This window comes from Canis lupus, chromosome 28 (genome assembly GCF_048164855.1).
Source record: "Canis lupus baileyi chromosome 28, mCanLup2.hap1, whole genome shotgun sequence".
In the NCBI taxonomy this organism is placed as follows: domain Eukaryota; kingdom Metazoa; phylum Chordata; class Mammalia; order Carnivora; family Canidae; genus Canis; species Canis lupus.
Genome location: NC_132865.1, coordinates 12411646 through 12434864, shown reverse-complemented (window position 1 = coordinate 12434864; position 23219 = coordinate 12411646). Strand labels below are relative to the sequence as shown.

At 35.2% G+C, this 23219-nt stretch overlaps 1 protein-coding gene across 11 annotated transcripts in view; it reads left to right on the top strand.

The window, feature by feature from the left end:
• LOC140620186 (zinc finger protein 385C-like) overlaps window positions 1–23219 on the top strand; it is a 450118-nt gene that overhangs the window by 162465 nt on the left and 264434 nt on the right. For 9 of the 11 annotated variants that reach the window (XR_012019942.1, XR_012019944.1, XR_012019943.1 and 6 more), the window contains one exon: window positions 9152–9206. Coding sequence is in view for 7 of the 11 variants with exons in the window: in XM_072804085.1 (XP_072660186.1) it covers window positions 9152–9206 (55 nt within the window). In the remaining 4 variants the exon portion in view is untranslated. Of the gene's footprint in view, window positions 1–2100; window positions 2180–9151; window positions 9207–11579; window positions 11677–23219 lie in introns of those variants that run through there. The other 2 variants (XR_012019945.1, XM_072804087.1) reach the window with 2 other exon arrangements.

Sequence of the window (23219 nt, the reverse complement as noted above, 5' to 3'; positions counted from 1 at the left end):
CCTTTTCCTACCTCTTGGTTGTCTCTCAAACCTAGTGCTTATCCAAGAGGCCTATTATTTTTTTAATATCTCCCAGTAGTTGAGGGTGTACTAAGATCTGTCATTGTCTCAAAAGGACGGATCTCAGTGAACACCTAAATTCATATACTGATTGAAAGCCAGACTGTCAGGCCTTAACTTTTAAATAATGCAAATATATATAGTCCTATGGGACTGCAAGCAGAAGCTCCACTGGCCACCAACCCAGGTGATCTGGAGATGTCTCTTGAGTTGCAGATATAGAAATCAGGGCTCCAGATGAGTGTATAAGCTCTTTCCTAGGAGATATTGGTGAGCTATAGTGAAGCAGAGGAAGAACAGTAGGATGGCATATATTAGCCTTGTTTCCTGATAGCAATCCCTTAGGCCCCTAAATGTACACCAAACCTGAAGTCTGTCCCTTAGGCTGAAGCTCCAGGACAAGAAAGTCGGCATCTTTCATAAATAGAATGGAATGGTGTTTCACTGCTGTCTGAGTAGTGCCCTGAGGCTAGTAGCCCGTCAAGAACTATCTGTATAATTATTGCAGTGTTATGGGACCTGGGAACACAAGACCCCCAGCCAAGAGAGCCAGGTGATTAAAGGATGTCCCCTGGGTGGCAGGCACAAAAACTGAGACACCAGATGCATGTAAGGGCTACAATTCAGGAGATAGTGACACTCTACAGTACAGCAGAGGAAGAACATGAAGATAGTGCCCACCCTCTGAAGTCTCCAAAAAGTATTACAGTCAACTCTTAGATGTCTGTTTAATTAGAATCCTGCCCTTCAGGCTGTAGTTGTGACCAGCTAATAGGCCTTCTTCAAAGAAAGACTGTAGTTCCTGGCTTTGTTGTTGCCTCTTGCTGTGCCCTATAGGTGGTAGCTTTTTGAGAGCTCTGTCTTTGGGATGCCTAGGTGGCTCAGCAGTTGAGCATCTGCCTTTGGCTCAAGGCATGATCCAGAGGTCCTGGGATTGAGTCCCACATTGAGCTCCCTATGCGGAGCCTGCTTCTCCTGCTGCCTATGTCTCTGCCTCTCTCTCTCTCTCTGTGTCTCTCATGAATAAATAAAATCATAAAAAAAAAAAAGAAAGAAAGCTCTGCCTGTTGGACTCTTGAGTTTGTAAGCCCTGCTGGCAGCCAGAACCAGGACATGAAAGCATGTTCCCTGGTGGCAGCCATAAAAATCAGAGTGCCAGACAAGAGTATATAAGCTAATTTCTGGAATAGACTGGTGAGCTATAGTGAGGCAAAGAGAGAGCACAAAGATGGTGTTTACCAGCCTGTGTTCCCTGACAGCACTTACGTAGACCACTAGATACATATCAAATCAGAAGACTGCCCCTCAGGCCAAAGCTCCTGGACAAGCAAATAGGCCTCTTTCATAGAAAGACAGGTGATATGTTTTAGTTTGCTATCTGTGCAGCACCCTGGGGATGGTAGCCTGCCAAGAACTGACTCTTTGATTGTTATAGTCCTGTGGGACCCAGGAACACAGATTCCCCTGGTCTTCAGAGCCAAATGATCAAGGGATGCCTTTGGGCAGCAACCACAAAAATCAGGGCATCAGATGCCTGTAAAAACTCCCTTTCAGGAGATGCTGGAGATTTTGAGCATGGTAGAGGGAGAGCATGAAGATGGTCCATACTGTTTGTATCAAGACATAGTGTGAGTGAGTATAAAGATAGTACTCTCTAGAAAAAGGAAAAAAGGAAAAAGAGAAAATGAAAAAAGAAGAAAAAATTAAAGAGATGATGTCCACTGGCTCTATAGCAAAGCAAAACAAGAGTGTGAAGATGGTGACCTTCAGTCTTTATTCTGAAGTATTCCATCATGACTGTGAGCCCCCTTGATTTTTAAAGTTAGATGTTTTGGGGCCTGATCTCTCAGATATAGGTCTTAAAAGTTGGGGTGCTTGATGGAAGGTTCAAATGCTTCATTCCTCAAAAAGACACTCCAGGTTTTGAGTTTTTTCCTGATCTGTGGATGCTGGGTGCGTGAAGGGTGGGGTTTATGGTGAGATTGTGTCCCAGACTCCTCTAACTGGTTCAGTGTGTTTTCTTCTCGTTTTTTTTTCCAGTGTATAGTTGTTGCTTGGCCACCCTTTAGGTCTTTTTGAGAGGAAGGTAGCTGTAGACTCAGTGTGTCCATGGGATGAGGTGAGTTCAGAATCTTCTTAAGAGTTAAGTGAAGGATGTTTTGTTGTCAGAATTCTTAAACCATAAGAATAGTTTAAAGGAAATTAATTGATACTATTTAGATATTAATTTAGATATTAATTCCAAGTATATTAAATTTTCATAAAGAGAAATTTGTCTGTAACATTGTTTTCCAAAATTTATGTTTCCAATAGCAATGATATTATAAAGCAACCCTTTAATACAATAATAATGTTTTTAAAAATCACTATTTTAATACCATTTATAGCTTATAAGCTAGTACCACAATATAGACACTGTTTTGTATTCAGAATATAAATAATTTTCAGTTTCCCATTGCATAGAAGATAGAAATTTTCACAGAAACATGAAAAACTGGCTGAGTATTACCAGATCAAGTATTCCTTAGAAAAAGTGCTAGATATGCAAAGTGGCTCAAACTTTATTTCTTATAATTGAGTGAGTTTCCTCCTAATTTGTATCTCAAAGACCATCAGGGAGAACAAACTTGCTATTTGTTATCTAAAACTTTTCTTACCGAAGTGACTTCTTTTCTATTTATAGTTCTCTAGTCTTTTCTTCTCCATTAGTTTCTCCATGCATGAGGAGTTGTAGGATTCTTGCAGCACCGTATGAGATATCTCAGATCTGATTGAATGTCTTTGGGAATTCTTCTGGTTGTTCTGTCTGTGGCCTTTAGGGTACCAGTTTTACCTGTCAGCTTGGCCTGATTCCCACTTGCTGAAGTCTGCAAACTGTCCCTTTCTTTCTCTTGTCTCTCTTCCCAGTCAGACCTAAGTGTTGTCTCCACTGACTCAGTTTCACCACTCTTTCCCTGGTGCTGCATATTTTACCAAAATCTGGCTCTCATTAATATTTAGCTTTTGTAGTCTGCTTTCAGCCTTTGCTTCTGTGTGTTTATGTCTCTGGTATGGAAACTCTGGATAACTCAGTTGCCAACATATAATTATCCCCTTTAGATTTTTGAGAAGTGGGCCTTCCCGTTGCAAAACTGTCTCTTCTCTGGGTCTCAAATGGGAAATGTAGCAAAACCCCTTTTGCTTTGATTTCTTCCTTCAAGCTATCCAACAAATCTCTTCCAGTAGGAATCTTGGTCTAGTCAGGGAAGTCAAGACACTTCTTTCATCACTGTCTTCTCACAATCAAGGCTATGTTTTTCTCATGTCCTCCTACCTGGTTTCCCACTTTTCCTTGAAGTGGCATTTTACATGCCATCTTCTTAATATATACATGGAACAGAGGGAGAGAAATTGAGACTTAAGGAATAAAGTGTTACAAAGCATATTTGCTTTTTATATCAACCTGCCATAATATGAATTGATAAAGTAAGAAATAAGCCTTGCCAAACTCCTAAACATTTGTGAATATATTGCAATTTCAATAAATTTTCATCTTTTTTCTTTTCTTTTTTTTTTCTTTTTTCTTTTCTATAACAAAGCTTTTAGCTGCATAAATGGATTACAAATTTGGCATCTTCATTACAAATCTTTGAGCTTATCTTATTTGTTTATACCTTTTTACTTCTGCCTCTGGGTATAAAACACATATTCTCAAGAACAGAGATTTACAATAAATATAAGACCCTCAGCTCCTAAAACAATGTTCAGGGACTATGGATATTCAATTGTTTATGGAGCAAATGAATATTACAGAGCTAAGAATATTGTGAGAATTCTCCAACACATTAACAACTGCTTTCACGCCAAGATTTCTACAGTAAGAGAGAAAAAGAAAATGGTTAACCTGGAACTTTTTGTTCTCTTTCAAAATATTCTGAATTAATCTGTCTTAAATAACTGAGAGCATCCTGATATCATCTAGAAGCAGCTTCTTTAGATCATTCATAACTTGTGTAAATTTAACATACTAATTCTAGAATTTACATTTACATCAAGCCATCCCTTTCAAAGTGGTTATTGCTCTGAGCCCCTTTCCTCATTTACAAAATTTAGTTATTTATTCAGGTTTTAGTCCTCCATAAAGTGTTTGGTATTATAGGTAAAGTCTTATATTGCTTGGCATATAAATAAAGGCTCAAAACAAAATTAGCCTTTATTATTAAAAATGGAGAGAATTTATCTAAATATTTATTTATATTTTTATCCTAATACGGTGGCACGTTGTGGTCCTTAATAACTATAAAATATGTATTTTAGAGTTTACATAGCTTTTTACACACTGTTTCTCTTATTATTCACTATTCTTGATATTAAAACAAACTGATAGTAACTTTGCTACCACAGAATTACTTTGGTTAATTAAAAAACAGCACAGACTTTTAATGTAAGAAAAGTTGAAATGGAGAAGGGAGGAAAGCATGGCCAGGCATATGGAAGGAGAGCTGTATAGGTACAAAATGAAGATTGTTAAAAAAAGTCTTGGCCTCCTCATTCACTCAAAAGTGCAACATATTAGAAAACATTCTCAACTTTGTAGGTAGCAAATATATATAGTAATCAAGCTGAAAATTTAGTGTTCTCAGCAGATATCAATTAAAAAATGATGGTAAGTAAATATCAAGTATAAAATGAAACCCTAACAAACTCAGACTAGACTATTAGTAAAGGCTGGTAATTGATTTTTCATAATTGTTGAACCCTACATTTATACCCCTGGCAAATAAGTGCCATTAGCAGTTTATTTTTTATTATTTTTTATTTTTAAAAGATTTTATTTATTTATTCATGAGACAGAGAGAGAGAGAGAGAGAGAGAGAGGCAAAGACAGGCAGAGAGAGAAGCAGGCTCCATGCAGGGAGCCTGATGTGAGACTCGATCCTGGGACTCCAGGATTATGCCCTTGGCAGAAGGCAGGCGCTAAACCACTGAGCCACCTAGGGATCCCCTTTTTAAAATTAAAAAAAAATTTTATTCATGAGAGACACACAAAGAGAGAGAGGCAGAGACATAGGCAGAGGGAGAAGCAGGCTCTCCACAAGGAGCCCAATGTGGGACTTGATCCTGGACCCCAGGATCATGCCCTGAGCCAAAGACAGACGCTCAACCGCTGAGCCACCCAGGTGTCCCCCATTAGCAGTTTAATGTCCCCTAAAAAGGCAGGGTACATCCACTTGTTCACACAGTTTCAGAAATTTCAAGCATTATAAAATGTTTGAAAATTGTTTTGTAACAATTTTGTTTTGGAAATGCATTTAAAACAATTATTACTTTATGTTTTGGACACGCAAGGTACAAAGATATAGTTTTGTGACATCAATAACCAAAAGGAGTTGGGACAGTTTTAAATGATCATAGTTATGTGTGTTATGGAAGTGAAACTGATTTTAGAGTTTTGTAACTTTAGAATATTAAATGTAATCCCGATGGTAACCACAAAGAAAATAGTTATAGAACATACACAAAATGAAAAAAAAAAGAACATACACAAAATGAAATGAGAAAGGAATTAAAAATTCACTATAAAAAATCAACTACACAAAAGAGACATTAATGCAGGAAATGAGGTACAAAAAGCTATAAGACATAGAAAACAAATGGCAAATGACAGAATCAAATCCCTCCATATCAGTAATCACTTTAGATGTAAATAATTAAACTGTCTAATCAAGACAGATATTGGTATGGATAAGAAAAATGACAGACATATATGCTACCTACAAGAGACTCACTTCAGGTGCAAAAATACAAGTAGGTTGAAAGTAAAGGATGGAAAAAATATTCCAGGCAAATGGTAACCAAATGGGAGCAGGGTAGCTACCCTAACATTAGACAAAATATACTGTAAATAAGAAAAGTTCAAAGAAGTACATTATATTTTAATAAAGATTTGATACAGTAAGATGATACAATTATAAACATTTATACACTTAATAGACCATTAAAATATATAAAGCAAAAATTGAAGGATCAAAAGGAGGAGGGATAGACATTTCTATAATAATAGAGAACCCAGTATCCCATTTTTAATAATGGATAGAACCAGACATATAAATAAAGAAATAGAGGACTTGAGCAGCACAATAAACCGGCTAGAACTGACCAACAAATATAGTAAACTGAACCCAACAATAGTATGCTCTTAAGAGCATATGGGACATTCTTCAGGATAGACCATCTGTTAGGTCACAAATTAAGTCTCAGTACATGTAAAAGGATAGATATATACGAAGTTATCTTCTGTGACCACAGATAAAGTTAGAAATCAATAATAGAAGGAAAATTGTAAAATTAGTAAATTTGTGGAGATTAAAGAACACATTCTTAAGCAATCAGTGAATCAAAGAAGAATTCACAAGAGAAATTAGAAAATGCTTAGAGATGAATGAAAATGAAAGCATAACATCAAAATGTATGGGATGCAAAGAAGGCAGTGAGAAAATGGAAATTTATAGCTATAAAGCTTATGCCAAAAAAGATTTAAGAGGGACCCCTGGGTGGCTCAGTGGTTGAGCATCTGCCTTCAGCTCAGGATGTGATCCCTGGGTCCCGGATTCAAGTCCCACATTGTGCTTCCTCCATGGGGAGCCTGCTTCTCCCTCTGCCTGTGTCTCTGCCTCTTTCTGTGTGTCTCTCATGAATTAAATAAATAAAATCTTTAAAAAAAAAAAAGATGTAAGGTCTCATATAGCATATCTTAAAGAACTAAAAAAAGAACAAAATAAACCCCCAAAGCCAGCAGAAGGAAGAAAATAATAAAGATTAAAGTAGAAAGAAATGATCTAAAGAATAGAAAAATAGAGAAAATCAACAAAACCAAAAGTTGCTTCTTTGAAAAGATCAAAAAAAAGTGAGAAAACTTTAATAAAATTGTCTGAGAAAAAGAATACTCATTACTAAATCAGAAATAAAAGCAGGACATTACTACCAATTCTGTGGAAATAAAAAGGACTATAAGAGTATTTTGGACAGGGCAGCCCCAGTGGCTTAGCAATTTAGCACCTCCTTCAGCTCAGGGTGTGATCCTGGAGACCTGGGATCGAGTTCGGCGTCAGGCTCCCCACGTGGAGCCTGCTTCTCCCTCTGCCTGTGTCTCTGCCTCTCTCTCTGTTTCTCTGTGTCTCTCATAAATAAATAAATACAATCTTAAAAAAAAAAGTATTTTGGACAGTTGTATCCCAACCAATTGGATAGCCTGTAAGAAAGGGGCAAATTTCTTAGAAGCACAAATGGCCATTCCTCATAATCCTAAGAAATGATAACATATTTCTAACATAAGGTAGGGATGGAAATCGGTACATTCATTATGGAAAATGGTATGGTGGTTCCTTAAAAAATTAAATTAAATTAAATTAAAAATATAACTCCTATATGATCAAGCATTTCCATTTCTGAGTATTTATTATTGAGACTCTTTATTTGGATCCATTGTCTTCCCTTTAGGGTAAATGAATCTTTAGAGTTGCCGTATACTATGTATAACACGTGAACTTTCCATCCTGTGTTTCATTATTTTGATGGAAATACAGCTTTTTTTCCTTTCATATAAATTCCAGTTAATGCCCATTCTTTGTGAAGAAATGCTCCCTCGCCTCAAATATGCGCTGTGGAAAACTAGGATTGGTAAGAAAGGTGTGGAAAGATAAAGGTGTGGAAGTGTTTTTCAATTCTAGCGTAAAATCATTGACTAGCACTGGGCTTCTCTCGTAGACTGTAACATGCTCTGTCAGCTAAAGACTGATTTGTTGTTAAGTCAGAAATGCATGAATGAATAAGGTATGAATATAAAGATAGAATATTTTTATTATGCAAGTATGAGTGGAAACCTCTGACTGCCAGTGTCGCATTATTCTCTGAGGCCCAATAAATGTAGAGAGGTAGAAAAAAGGAAAACGGACCAGAGGGAATGATTTATGATAAAATATTAGTAAAATTATATATGGATGCTTTGGCCAAACTCGAAGTAGTGTGGGAAGTGAGTAGAAATGGATCATATATTTTATTCCACTCAATGCCAACTCAAATGTGCACACTGAAATTGCTTGGGGAAATGAAAAATTATGTGCTCCAAAGCAACAATAAGGATGATCACAGTACTGCCATATTTGAAAATGTGGTGATAAGTGACATTCTACCCCTGATTTTTACATGTGCTTGGTCTCCTTGGTTAGGTTGTAAACTGTTTTCTCTTACACATGCACATACATCCTTTTAAAGAAGGTTTAAAACTTCCTTTGATTTGGTATCTTCTTTCCTTTTGCCAATCAACATTATTTATCACTAAATTTTTTATACCTGTTTTACAAGCTCTCAGATTCTCTTGTCAGTTTCAGCTGTTATTCTCACCTTACAGAGATTATCGTTGAAAATTCTTTTTCTAATTATCTGATCTTGATTAGGGTGGAAGCTTAAAAAAAGTGCCAATTTGCGTATTGAGAATTTTCTTCTAAAGGATAATTATTTTGTGGTCCTATTTAAAAAGAACGGGAATGCATTATATATTAATTTTTTAATAGCAGGGACTGCTTCTTTTAGTCAGATGTTTCACAGGTCAGATATATTTTAATTGGCATGCCTGGTTTGGCCACACAGAAGGTTTGGCACAGTTTTGCACACAAGAGATAAAACTCTAGGAACAGAGTGCATGAGTTTCTCCAGTCACACCATTTCTTAGCTCTGTGATTTGAGGCAAGTTAACTTTTAAGAGCCTCCATGTATTCATCTGTAATATAGAGATAATTCTACCTATGTATTTGTGTAATATAAGAATATCTGGCATATGGAAATAATAAAAGTTTAGCTATTATTTAATGGATTTTTGAAAATCAAATAAAGAGGTAGGAATTAATGGCAATGAGCTTTCAGTTTTTATAGTTTATCTTAAGAAGAAATAAGTCAATGACAAATCACCCAATTCTAAATAGAAGGGAACTAAAAGTGGGAGATGGGATTAAAGCAGATTGACTCTCATCCAAGGTTTGGGACTACTGTTTATTGGGTTTATTCAAATGGTTATCTGACTCCAAACTTGACACTTCTACCTTCTCTCCTAGAGGCACAAACTAAGCAGTTGAATATGGGATCACTGCAGAGGCCAAGCTCTGGTTCAGGTAGAATTATTAATATCCTTTCTATGAGTTACATTCACATAGAGGAAGACAATCTACAGGTTGAAAAATCTCCAGGGTCAGAGGTCTAGGGACGGATGTTGTTGGTGCTACTACTCTGTTTTGTTTTATTTATTTATAGTATTATCATTAGCTACACAAATATGCTACTTTCCCTCTATTGATGCTTTTAATTGAGCATCACATATGCTTTTATCTTTATGCATGAATGTGATAGGTGGGATTGAGATAAGCCTTCTAAAAATTCCCCAGAAAAGCCCATAAACTATTTTTAAACATGATTCATGGCTGGTTTATCACAATTGATCATAATTGATCTCCTACATTTTCTCAGTTCTCCCATATGACTCTGGCTTGATCCTGACCCATCCATTAATCTCAAGGCCAGACACTACAACTGGGCTATCACCCTATCATCTTCAGCTTTCCTTTGATAAATGTTCCTATATTCTCATAACACTTTGCCATCTCTTCTTCATCTTCGCTGTTGCAACAGACAACTAATGGTTTTCCTATCGGGAATTCTGTACTCTTTCATTGTGTTCACTGAACTCTTGTCCTAGTAGCTTGCAGATGCCTTCCTGTTCAAGTTACTGCCCTGTAAATGTTTTTATAAGGGCAGCCCAGGTGGCTCAGCAGTTTAGCGCCTGCCTTTGGCCCAGGGTGTGATCCTAGAGTCCCAGGATCGAGTCCCACATCAGGCTCCCGGGATGGAACCTGCTTCTCCCTCTGCCTGTGTCTCTGCCTCTCTCTCTCTCCCTCTCTGTGTCTCTCGTGAATAAATAAATAAAACCTAAAAAAATATTTAATAGTTCAAAAATGTATTTGATAAGGTAAAAACTCTTAGTATATCAAACTAAATGTTTATTGATTAGTTTCCATTTATCAATCTTATTCCCAAATGTGTTCTCCTTATTTGGGAGTTACATTTGGTTTCCCAAATAGAGTGTATGTATTTTAATGACTAGGATTTTGGTCTTTCTTCTCCCTGTACTTTGAATACTACCAGGACTGAGCCTGGTGGGATGTCTGCCCTGAGGTTAATGAGTGAGTGCATGATGGAGGAGTATTGTATAGGGATGTTGTGGTGCTAATGTAGTGAACCAGGTATGAAGTATTTTCCAGACTGGTTTACAAGCTGATCTGAGGAATGAATAATTAACTTTTAAGACTTCACTTAAACCCCTGATTTTTTTATTTTTCCCCCCTAATATGCTGTACTCATCCATAGATTTAGTCACTACAACCTGAGTCTCATATTTTATACACGTCTCTCAAAGCACTTTTTTTGTTCTTTTGGTTTTTCTCTTTTGATTCCTGTTGTTAATTTTATATGTCGCCTTGAATAGGATACAGTACGCAGATATTTGGTCAAATGTTATTATAGTAGTTTGTGTGTAGATTTTTTTTAGATAAGATTAATATTTAAATTAGTAGACTGAGTAAAGCAAATTATCCTGCATCATGTAGATGGGATGGACCTCAGTTAGATGAAGGCCCTAGTAGAAAACGACTAATCTCCCTGAAAGAAAGAATTTTTCTAGCCCACCACCTTTGGGCTCAAACTGCAACTCTTCCATGGATCCCCATCCTACTGGTCTATGCTTCATATTTTGTATTTGTCAAATCTCCACAGTCATATGAGCCAATTAAAAAAATCTATTATCTATCTATCTATCTATCTATCTATCTATCTATCTACCTATCATCTATCTATCTTCCTTTCTCTCTCTCCCTTTGTATATCTATCTCTCCTATATTTATCACCTTTCTATCTTACTGGCTCTCTTTCTTTGTAAACCTAATACATTCCCTAAATGCAGCTTGAGGACAGAGTTATGTCCTTTCGTCCTTCTATTGTCTAGCATTTTGCCTGGTATTCAAATTGATAAGTAATGAAACTTTTTAGTTTATAAACTATCATTCATATTAATGCCACCTTAATATTTCTAACCTGACTTTTCCATCAGGTATCTTCAATGTTTAATTATCTGCTCAAATAACTGCTAACATATCTCCTTGGTATCCTATTTCCTCAAGATTAGATGACAAATCCTTTCTCTTATATTTTATGCTTTTTAACTAACACCTGAAACTTCTATACAGTAGCCCCCCAGTTACCTACAGGGATACACTCCAAGACCCCTGGTGAATGCCTATAAATATGTATAGTACCAAATCTGGAATATAATGTACATATGTATTATGTTTTTCTCTATACATACCTATGATGAAGTTTAATTTATAAGTCAGGCACAGTAAAAGAGAGATTAATAGCAATAATAATAAAATACAACAATTATAGCAATATACTATAATAACATTTATGTGAATAATTTTTTTTCTTCCTTTCAGTGTTTTACACTGTACCCTTTTTCTTCTTGTAATGCTGTGAGATGGTAAAAATGCCTATGCGATGAGATGAAGTGAGAATGATGTAGGCATTGTGAGGTAATATTAAGTTACTATTGACCTTCTGATGGTATACCAGAGGAAGATCATCTGCTTCCAGTTCTCAGTTGACCATGGGTAACTGAAAACATGGAAAACAAAATCATGGATAATGGGGGAACTATTGCATAGGTAGCACCTTCTTCCTATTACATAAACACTGTGCTCTGAGCAGCTGCTTTGCTCATTGTACCCTAGCATACTTTGTACATTCTTCTCCTTTGCCTTTGCCCAGGCTGTCATCCTTGAAGGGATATCCTTCACAACATCCATCTTGGATCTCCAAGTGGAGAATCTTGCCTCCACTTAATTCCACCTTCTCTGAGACATCTTCTCTTTCAATTCAGTTCTAAAGATCTATCTTCTTGCTTTAAAAGCCTTTTTCCAAAGCCATAAATTTCACATAGCATGTAGTGCCTTGTATTGTTGGTTATTCATTTTTCTCTCTCTATGTTACTTATGTAGGTGCTAATATGCCCATTTAGGGGCAGGTAGTGAAAGTTAAAAATGTATAAGCTGAAACAAGATGAACAAAGAACAGCTTTCCAAGGAATATGGATAAATTGAAATATAGTATCATGGCAGATTATATTTTGATTTTATCATCAATATCATCTTTTTAAAAAGATTTTATTTATTTATTTGACAGAGAGAGAGAGAGAGAGCGAGCAAGCAGGGAGTGAGGTAGAGGGAGAGGGAGAAACAGGTGCTCCACTGAGCAGGAGGACCCTGGGTTTATTATGACCTGAGCCAGAGGCAGATGCTTAACCGACTAAACCACCCAGGTGATCTTCAATATCATCTTAAAATAAGTTTTTAATAGATGTTTATAAGAGGCTTGAATTACTATAATTTGTTTTTCAAATCTTCACTAGAGTATTATTGGAATTTTCTTTGCTCATGAAGTTTCTTCATTTTCTTAATTATTATCTGAGGTTCCAGGAGCTAAATTATTTTGTCTTTAATACTCTTAAGAAACAAATGACAAATTAAGAAGAAAAGGAGGGAGATCTATTTATTTATCTATTTATCTATTTATATCTGTCGAGACAAAGAGAATTTGGCTTTTTGGGTGTGTTGTGTTAATGGCTTAAGAGTTAATTTTTGCTCAAGATATTCCAAATTTAAACCTTGAAAACAGTAGGAGGGTCAAAATCAAAGATAGAGTAACAAAAGAAACATTTAAATATATTCACAAAATATTACTGTAAATGTCATATTTAAGACAGAAGAATAGACACTGATTTTGTGTGAAAGTATTTTTTAGATAAGATTTATATTAAATCAGTAGACTTCTGGTTCATAGGAGAAATGAGAAGAAAATGTAAGATTTCCCATATACCCCTTGTATCCACATCTGTATAGCCCCCCTTACTATTAACATCCCCTACCAGAGTGATGTATTTGTTACAATGATGAGCCTACATTGACACATCATAATTACCCAAGGTTTATAGTTTATGTTACAGTTCATTCTTGGTATTATAGGTTCTATGAATTTGGACAAACTTAGAATGGTATGTATCTACCATTATAATACCATATGAAATATTTTTACTGCCCTGCAAATCCTTTGTGTTCCTCTCATTTCTTTTCTTCCCCAACACACAGAATCCCTGGCAATCACTAATATTTTTACGTCTCTATAGTTTTCTTTTCTAAAAGTCAAATAGTTAGATTTGTGTAGTTTGTAGCCTTTGCAGATTGACTTTTTTACTTAGTAATATTCATTTAAGTTTCTTCTATGTTTTTTTCATGGTTTGATAGCTCTTTACATTTTAACACTGAATAATATTCCATTGTCTGGATGTACCATGGTTTAATCATCCATTCCCCCACTGAAGGACATCTCAGTTGCTTCCAAATTTTGGCAATTATGAGTAAATCTGTTTATAAACATCCATGTAAAGATGTATTTGTGGAAATAACTTTTCAACACCTCTTGGTAGATACCAAGAAGCATAATTTCTGGATTGCGTAGATTGTATTTATTTTTGTAAGAAGTTACCATGTTGTCTTCCAAAATGGCTGTACTGGTTTTCATTACTACCAGCAATGAATGAGAGCACCTGTTACTCCACATTCTTGTCCACATTTGGTATTGTCAGTGTTCTGGATTTTAGCCATTCTAATAAGTGTGTAACATTACCTCATTTTTGCTTTAATTTGCATTTTCCTGATGATAAATGATGTAGAACATCTTTTCATATGCTTGTTAGCCACCTACATATCTTTTTGGTAAGGTGTTTGTTAAGGTCTTTGATCCATTCTTTGACCAGATTGCTTGTTTTATTTTTGTTGCATTTTAAGAGTTCTGTGTATTTCTTGAGTAACACTTTTTGTTATCAGGTGTGTCTTTTTTCAGATATACTTTCCCAGTCAATTTGCTTGTCTTCTCATTCTCTTGACATTGTGTTGCACAGAGCAAAAGCTTATAATTTTAATGAAGTCCAGCCCATTAGTTACTTCTTCTGTGGTTCATTGTGTGCTGTATGTGAAAAGTCATTGTCATACCCAAGGTTATCTAGGTTGTCCAGTTGTTCCAGCAACACTTGTTTTAAAGAATGTCTTTGTTCCATTGTATTGCCTTTCCTTCATCTCTCTAAGGTCAGTTGACTATATTTGTTTGGACCTGTTTTGGAGGCTGTCTGTTCTCTTTGATCCCATTGACCTTCTTGTCTATTCTTTCATCAGCAACACACAGTGTTGATTGCTGTAGCTTTATTATACTAAGTATCGAAGTAGGGTAGTGTCAGTCTTCCAACTTTGTTCTTCTCCTTCAAAATTGTGTTAGGTATTTTGGATCTTTTGTCTCTCCATATAAACCTCAGAATCACTTTGTCAATATCCACAAAATAACTTGTTGAGATTTTTTTTTTAAGATTTTTATTTATTTATTTATGAAATTGAGAGAGAGAGAGACAGCGAGCATGAGCAGTGGGAAGGGACAGAGGGAGAGGGAGAAGCAAAGCAGACTCCCCACTGATCAGGGAGCCTGACATAGGGCTCAGTGCCAGGAACCTGAGATCATGACCTGAGCCAAAGGCAGATACTTTTAACTGACTGAATCACGTAGGTGCTCCACTTGTTGAAATTTTTATTGGGATTCTGACATGTTGACAATACTGACACTTCTATCTACTTCTATCTATGAACATTTATTTTGTTCTACATTTATTTAGTTCGTTTATTTCACTCATCAGAGTTTTGTTTTATTTTATTTTTTTAAAATTTTTATTTGTTTATGATAGTCACACACACACACAGAGAGAGAGAGAGAGAGAGAGAGGCAGAGACACAGGCAGAGGGAGAAGCAGGCTCCATGCACCGGGAGCCCGATGTGGGATTCGATCCCGGGTCTCCAGGATCGTGCCCTGGGCCAAAGGCAGGTGCTAAACCGCTGTGCCACCCAGGGATCCCTCATCAGCGTTTTATAATTTTCCTCATATAGATCTTATACACATTTTGTTAGATTTATACCTAAGGGTTTTATGTTTTAGAAGTGCTAATGCAAAGGGTTGTGTTTTTAATTTTAAATTCCATTTGTTTATTGATAGTATATAGGAAAGTGAATGATTTTGTATATTAACTTTGAATCCTTCCAGAGACATAGGCAGAGGGAGAAGCAGGCTCCATGCAGGGAGCTTGATGTGAGACTTGATCCCAGGACTCCAGGATCACGTGCTGAGCCGAAGGCAGAAGCTTAACTGCTAAGCCACCCAGGCATCCCTATCATCACTTATTAAGAGTTTTTTTTGTTGATTCATTTGGCTTTTCTACATAGATAATCATGTCATCTACAAACAAAGGTTGTTTTATTTCTTTCTAAACTAATCTGTGGACCTTTTACTTTTTTGTTATGTTGCATTAGCTGAGACTTCTAGAATGACTGAAATATAGTGGTGGAAGGGGCATCTTTGCCTTATTTCTGATTGGTGGGGAAACCTTCAAATTGATCTCATGACTCTGAGATCATGACCTGAGCTTAAATCAAGAGTTGGAGGCTTAAAGATCTGTGCCACCCAGATGTCCCATGGACTCACACTTACTTTTAAGTAAAGCATAAATTTTAATTGTATAGAGTAAAATTTTTAGATTTACACCTTTGAATTATGAATCTGAGAGGTTTCTCCCATCATGTCAGTCTGATATTAGGAAGCACTCAGTATTTAATAACAGAATAAATGTATAAATTGGATAAACTGAAGTTTGGGTAGGGTTAAATACACTTTACAGTCAGTGTGGGTGAATTGGAATAAACCTTTTTTTTTCTCCATAAATTTAGAATGTTAGAAAGAAAACTCAGGAGAGAATAAACGATGGAGTGATAGATCTCAATCCTGGCTGCTTGCTAGAATTAGCTAGAGAAGGCTTATATAGACTAGTACTTGGGATTAACCCATAAGGAAGCATGATCTCTGGGGTTAGGGTCCCAAATGTCATATTGTTTTAAAACTCTTTGAGTGATTTTGATATCCTGGCATTGTTAAGAACTCTTATTTCAAAGAAACAAAGCATATGATACGATATATATTAAATGGTTTGGGAAAAAATTACTCAGCAGCATCTGTTTCTTTAAAGAAATGTTTTTTTTTTTCAATAAGGATGGATGTCTTAACCACTGTCTCTCAGTTATAGATGCTATCAACTGCTCTCACACAGACATAGCTGAGGAGATGAAAATGTTCCTTTCTTATCACATTTTATATATAAAAAAGTAGGATTAGACAATTATATGTTCTGGAAGACAATGTTCTAATGTCCCAAATCATTGTAGGAATATTCCCCTTTGTAGTTCTTCACTGTAGTAGCGCTCTTTTCTTTGCCCTACATTAATTCACCTTCCTAATAGATTTCGAAAGTTGTCTAAACATTTTTTCCACCTAACTTATATATTGTAAACCTATTTTTTTTCAATTTCATTAGGAAATTTATAATCTGACTCTAAATTGCTAGGGAATGTAATTTCTGTGAACCATGCCACAGAAAATAACGCAGCATCATTTAGTCTTGCCTGTGTGTTTGACTAAAAACTGTGTCTTTAAATTTTTTTAAAAGATTTATTTATTTATTCATGAGAGACATAGAGAGATAGGCAGAGACATAGGCAGAGGGAGAAGCAGGCTCCTCACAGGGAGCCCGATGCAGGACTCAGTCCCCGGACTGGGATCATGCCCTGAGCCAAAGGCAGACAATGCTCAGCCTTTGAGCCACCCAGGCATCCCTGTGTCTTTAAATTTATACTCTTAAAAATGAAGTACAAAAAGATTTTGAGAGATGATAGTTGAAGAGACTTCTTATTTATGATCCTTTTAGTTTGATAATTTAGAAACGAAAACATAAGAAAATGTAATCTGGTTTTTTAAATCCTTACCTACTATTGAATCTTTTATGAGTTGATTAATGTAATAACACGTTTCTTAGTTCTATAATGCAGTAATGAAGGAGCTTGTTTTTTAGCTTTAGTATTTTCAGGAAGCTATTATTTGTGGAAGGAATGGAAAGACTGGCGAGGTGATTCTAAGCATCTAGATAATTACATTTTAGTTTTCCAAGATAAAAAGATTGGTTAGATTTTTTAAAATCTTAGGAAGACTTGGGGTGCCTGGGTGGCACAGTTGGTTAAGTGCTCAACTCTTGGTTTTGGCTCAAGTCATGATCTCAGGGTCATGATCTCAGGGTCATGAGATTAAGTCCCCTGTCCAGCCCCCTTTCGAGCTCTGTGTGGAGCCCCACCTGGGGTTCTGTGCTCAGCCAAGTCGGCTTCAGATTCTCTTCTCTCTCCCTCTGCCCCTTTCTCTCATAGTCTCTCTGTCTCTTTCAAACAAACAAACAAACAAACAAACAAATCTTTAAAAAAATGAGGGTGCCTGGGTGCTCCGGTAGTTAAGTGTCTTCCTTTGGCACAAGTCATGGTCCCCAGGTCCTGGGATCCAGCCAGGTCAAGGCTCCCTGTTCAAGGGTAGTCTGCTTCTCTCCCCTCCCTCTGCCTCTCCCTCCCTATGTACTCCTCTCTCTCTCTCTCTTAAATGAATAAAAAGTCTTTAAAAAATAAAATCTTGGAAGTATTTAATCTTAATGATAATACTAACTAAGGCCAGCAAAAGCAAGTTGCTAGAGAATTGACTTAATTACACTTTTTAAGTATGAAAATCTTCACTTCCTTCTCCTCCTCCAGCTTCTCCGCCTCATCTTCTTCCTCCTCCTCCTCCTAATCATTATCATTGTTATTTTTTTTCTTATGAGTCACTATGATTAACAAGAAACTTTAGGGACAGGGAATTTTTGTTCAACTAGATATTTTAGAAGGTGACTTCTAGGAAGGATGAAATAAGGAAACACTGCGCAAAATCTTTACAACGGTGTAGTAGTTATAGATTTCATAGGCAGAGTAATAAAAAGCACCAAACAAAAATTATAAGTTGGACTTCAGTAAAATGAAAAATATTTCTTTTTCAATAGGTATCATTAAGAACCTTATGATTCTTAAATCATTAAGAAAGTAGAAAACTAAGTCTCAGATGGTAAGAAAATATTTACATTATCTATCTCTGACCAAAATCTTCAGTCCGGAATATACGAGGACTCGAGAAGACAAAATAGATTTTAAATCAAAAACTGGTACAAGAGACAAAGAAGTACATTAAATATTAATAAAAATGTCAATACAGCAGAAATATATAATAATTATAAGCATTTAAGTATTTGGGTCTGTATGATATAGCATCTAATAACATACCATCAAAATATATGAACCCCAAGCTCATAGAGTTGAAGGGAGAAATAGGCAGTTCTACAATACTAGTTGGAGACTTTAGTACCCTAGTCTCAATAATGGATAAAGAACCACATAGAAGTAAGGAAATACAGTACTGAAACCACCTAGATATAACAGATTTGTGCGCAATACTGTACCCAGCACAAAATACACTTTCTTCTGAAGTGCACATGGAACGTTTCTAGGATAGAATATATGTTAGATCATACATTAAGCCTTAACAGATTTACAAAGATAAATACCATACAAAACTCTTAAAGGGCTTTTGGATTCTCTGATTCAGAGGACAACCATTATTTAAAGGTGAGTTTTCTTCTACCACATTAAAATGTGGTACTTTCCAGAGAAAACATGTATATACAACTGTATAGCAAAATGTACTCACATTCACAAACACATGTTATTCCTGGGGGAAAAATTGCTAGGTTAGGATTTAATTTTATCATTTTTTCTTATAAGTTCATCATGTTTGAAAGGATTAACTTCCTTTGTAAAATTTGAAGGCAAATTTAAAACAAAAACTATAATTTGATAGTAAGGTAACATAGGTATATGATTATATAAATATAATTATTATAATGATAAAAATTGTGTTGAGAAAAGATTTACCATGTTCTGTATTCTAAGAAGTTTTATGTAATAATCCTTCTTTTAAAAAATAGATGAAATGAATAGTATCATTATCTCCATTTATAGATGGAGAATCTGAAGCACTATTTGTTTAAAGAACTTTACTTAAGGGAATCCCTGGGTGGCGCAGCGGTTTAGCACCTGCCTTTGGCCCAGGGCACAATCCTGGAGACCCGGGATCAAATCCCACGTCAGGCTCCTGGTGCATGGAGCCTGCTTCTCCCTCTGCCTGTGTCTCTGCCTCTCTCTCTCTCTGGGTGACTATCATAAATAAATAAAATTAAAAAAAAAAGACATAAAAAAAAGAACTTTACTTAAGGTCAAATAGATAAGTGTTGGAAGGTGGAATTTGAGGTATGTGTCTTAACATTTTAAATATTAGTATTTTAATAATTATGTTCTTGCAACATTATTAATTTCTTTAACTTAAGATCAGAGTATTTAGGTCTGTTATGATACTGATTCTGTGATATTTATTGAGTCATATGAGTCATAGTCAACTATGTACTCAGTTTTTATAAATATGCCCTTAAGATATTTATTGTATCATTGTATATTATATGATTTTAAAGCAAAATCATGTATAAATCAAAAAATTATATATTTTCTTTAGTCTGTATCCTTGCATCTTTGGTTTTTGAATGATCAAACATTATGGAAGCTGTGGTGGTATCTTCCAGTAAGATTACAGATTTTTGGATTTCTTTTTGAATTTGTCACTTTTTTTTCTTTATATGCTTTGCTATCAGGTATGTAAAAATTAAAAAAAAATTTACAGTGAAACACATCTTTAATTATTATGTATTGACATCTTTTTTTTTTTTTAAGATTTTATCTATTTTTTCACGAGAGACACAGACTGAGAGAGAGAGACAGAGACACAGGCAGAGGGAGAAGCAGGCTCCATGCAGGGAGCCCGATGCAGGACTCGATCCTGGATCCTGGGATCACAACCTGAACCGAAGGCAGGCGCCCAACCGCTGAGCTACCCAGGCATCCCTGACCATTTTTATTTTAAAAAATATTTTTATATTTTTTCCTTACTATTGCATATTTCTTGGCTTACTGAGAGTTTAAATTTTTTTTTTCTTTTGCTGGATTAGACTTTTTTTTTTTTGTTCTTTCTCTCTTTAGTCATTAATCTTAAAATGTGTGTATTTTCTATATTCCTCTCCTTGCAAAACACCACAATGTGTATTATTCACATCTATATCTGTATCTGTTTACTTCAGAGCAATACCTGATTCTCACAACTCCTTAACTTTGATTATTCTCTGCTATCTTCAGGGTATTTTAAAGATTCCTCATTTTGTTTCTCTAAATTAGGCACCCTATTACCATTTTCTACAATCAGTGTTACTACAGTTTGTGCTCCTGTTTATAGTATTTTAGCGCTATGCAACTTTATTTTGGAATGATTTCCTTTTTCTTAAAGCACTTTCCTTAGAAATTCCTTCTTGAGGGTTAATAGAGATAAATTCCTATCTGAAAATATTTCTTTTTAAGATCTTTTAGCTATTTTTTTGGTCTTTGCTGTTTTGAATTGCTACCTCCTGTGTGTCAGGGCTCTGTCTGTAGAAATCATGTGAAGCCTGTGTTACAGCAACGTTCTTCCAGAGGGTCTTTGCTTTTTCTTCTTCATCATGTTTCCTAGCACTAAGGATCCCTCTTATAATTCAATATTCTTGTTTTGGGCTTTGAAGATTATGCAGGTGAAGTTAAATACAAATTTAATACCCTGGGAAAATATCCTTTTTTTTTTTTTTTTGGATGGTAGAAAGGAAATTCACTGAATCTGTAGAACCTTAAGGACATCAACTTCATAGGAGGGTCTGTGTAGAAACACCTACCTATCCAAGCCAACTACCCAGTGTCTCAACTCTAGCTTCTCTTTTTCTTTACTACTCTGGCTTTTGGCCGTTACAGATTTCCTTTACTTTTTACAGTCTTAGCTCTATATTTAAATATTTTATATTTTATTGAATTTTACATGGCATCTTTACTTGTTGTTGAGGTTCTGTGTTTTATCTGTTTTGCCATTTTGATTGAAATGTAACTATAAATTTATTCTTTTAGCAATAATCTGACAATATGATAGATTTGCTTATAATTACACTATAAACAGAGAACTGGACCCACATCTCCAAGGTTTAATAATTAGTATATCATGATTACATACCTGCAATTTTAGAAATCTTCCTGATTTCAAATATCTTATCTTGTGTTCATTTTACATGCCTATACCCATATTTATTTCAGGAAGTATGGTGCCTTCACATCATACTAAACATTTTGAGGATAGTCAACTAAGAAATGTCTAATTGCTTTGCTCTTTCTTGATTCCTACTGTTCCTTCAGGAGTCAAATAGTATCACTACTTGATTCAACAAAAATTCACTGAAAACTTATTTTAGCACCAATACTAGACTCTATACATGTAAAGACTCTTTTATTCAAAGTAAATCAATATTTAGAGTAAGTAGAGAATAAAACAAAAATTTATAAAGTGCTGTGAGAATACAAAGGAGAAAGTCCTTAACTACAACTGCAAAGGCAAAAATAAAAAAATAAAAAATACCACAGAGATATCTTAGCTAAATTTTGAATAAGTTAACATGAACCCTTCATGAGATCATAAGTGGAGAGAGCTGTTAGGAGATAAAAGGGTAAGGGTGAAATCTTAGTGATTGTATGCAGTTCTAAGACACTGAGCTGTACTTCATAGGCAATTAGGAACAATTATTTGGACTCAAGCAAGGAAATGTATAATCATATTTGCATTTCAAAAAGCATATGAAAGATGGAAGAATGAAGAGATTGGTGTCAAATGGGATTTGTAATAGCTTCTGTGATACAAAGAGGGTCTGAAATTCTCCAAATTTTGAAAATGCTTGTTTTGTGAAGTTTTTGAACCTAGAACAAGAGACGAATGGGGATATTATAACAAATTTTGAGTCTTTTAATCATTGTCATTATCACTAGTATTCTTAAGAATATTAAATATAACCAATCTATGTCAATAGATTGACATCTTTTCCCTCATGAAAAGAAGCCTCCATGTTTTTAGGAAAGTATATTTCAATATTAAATAGGTTTAAATTTGTGTCTCTAAGAGTCCTTGTATCAGTAGTAGCCCTTGAAAAGCTGTATTTAAATATGTTTGTCCTTCTGAAAGATGCCTTGTAGGCATTCATGGCCAGTTCTTTGTGGAAGCTATGAACAGAGCTTGGAAGCATACAGGAGCCCTTGCACACATGCCCACAGGATCCTTAATGGGATGGAATGGATCTATAGTATGAAGAAGATGGACGTAGTGCCTCTACCATTAGGCATGGAATTTGAACCTTGAGGTCAACTTGAAGTTATTTTAATAATATGGGAATAAAGAATATATTCAATTTAACAGTTTGATTTAAAACTTCAGAATTTAGATATATGGTACATGGGCTTTAAAAAATCTCTTTCCATGCATCCCAGAATGTTAGAGGCAGACTAATGGGGGATTATTAAGGAACGTCTTTTATTTTATAATTTGTTCATCTGTATTTTCACTGTAATCACCTCCAAGCCAGAGAGTAAAATTAGATTAACGAAATTAGGACAAACTTCTAGAATCAGAAAACTGGCACTGGAGGAGGCTTTAGATTCTTTGCCCTTAATCTTAAACATGAGGTAACTGAGATTATGAGTTTTGTTCCAGATTATCCAGAAGGGTAGGGGCAAAGCCAAAATAAAAACCTAGGTACATAGGCAGCTTTATGATTACCTTTTATCTTTTATTAATTAATGTATTAATTTTATATTTCTCTTAGCAGACTTCTTTATGCAAATAATTTCTTTTTAGGTCTTATCAAAAGTTCAGAAAATCAAAATCATGTCTGTGCATGTTGTAAGGTGAAGACTCAATGACTTTTATTGAAGTTACATGTTTTATTTTGTAAACAATATTATTTCTACTGAATCAGTGACTGGCATTTTTAAGGACTCTAAATGATATTAGCCAGATGTTCCATTAATACTTATAGAAAACATCTTATAAAATTAAAATTATGATTTTTCATTTACATGTTTACATAAATATTGGAAATTCCAAGAGAACATCTAAATGTAAACAACTAAAACTTTATATTTTATTT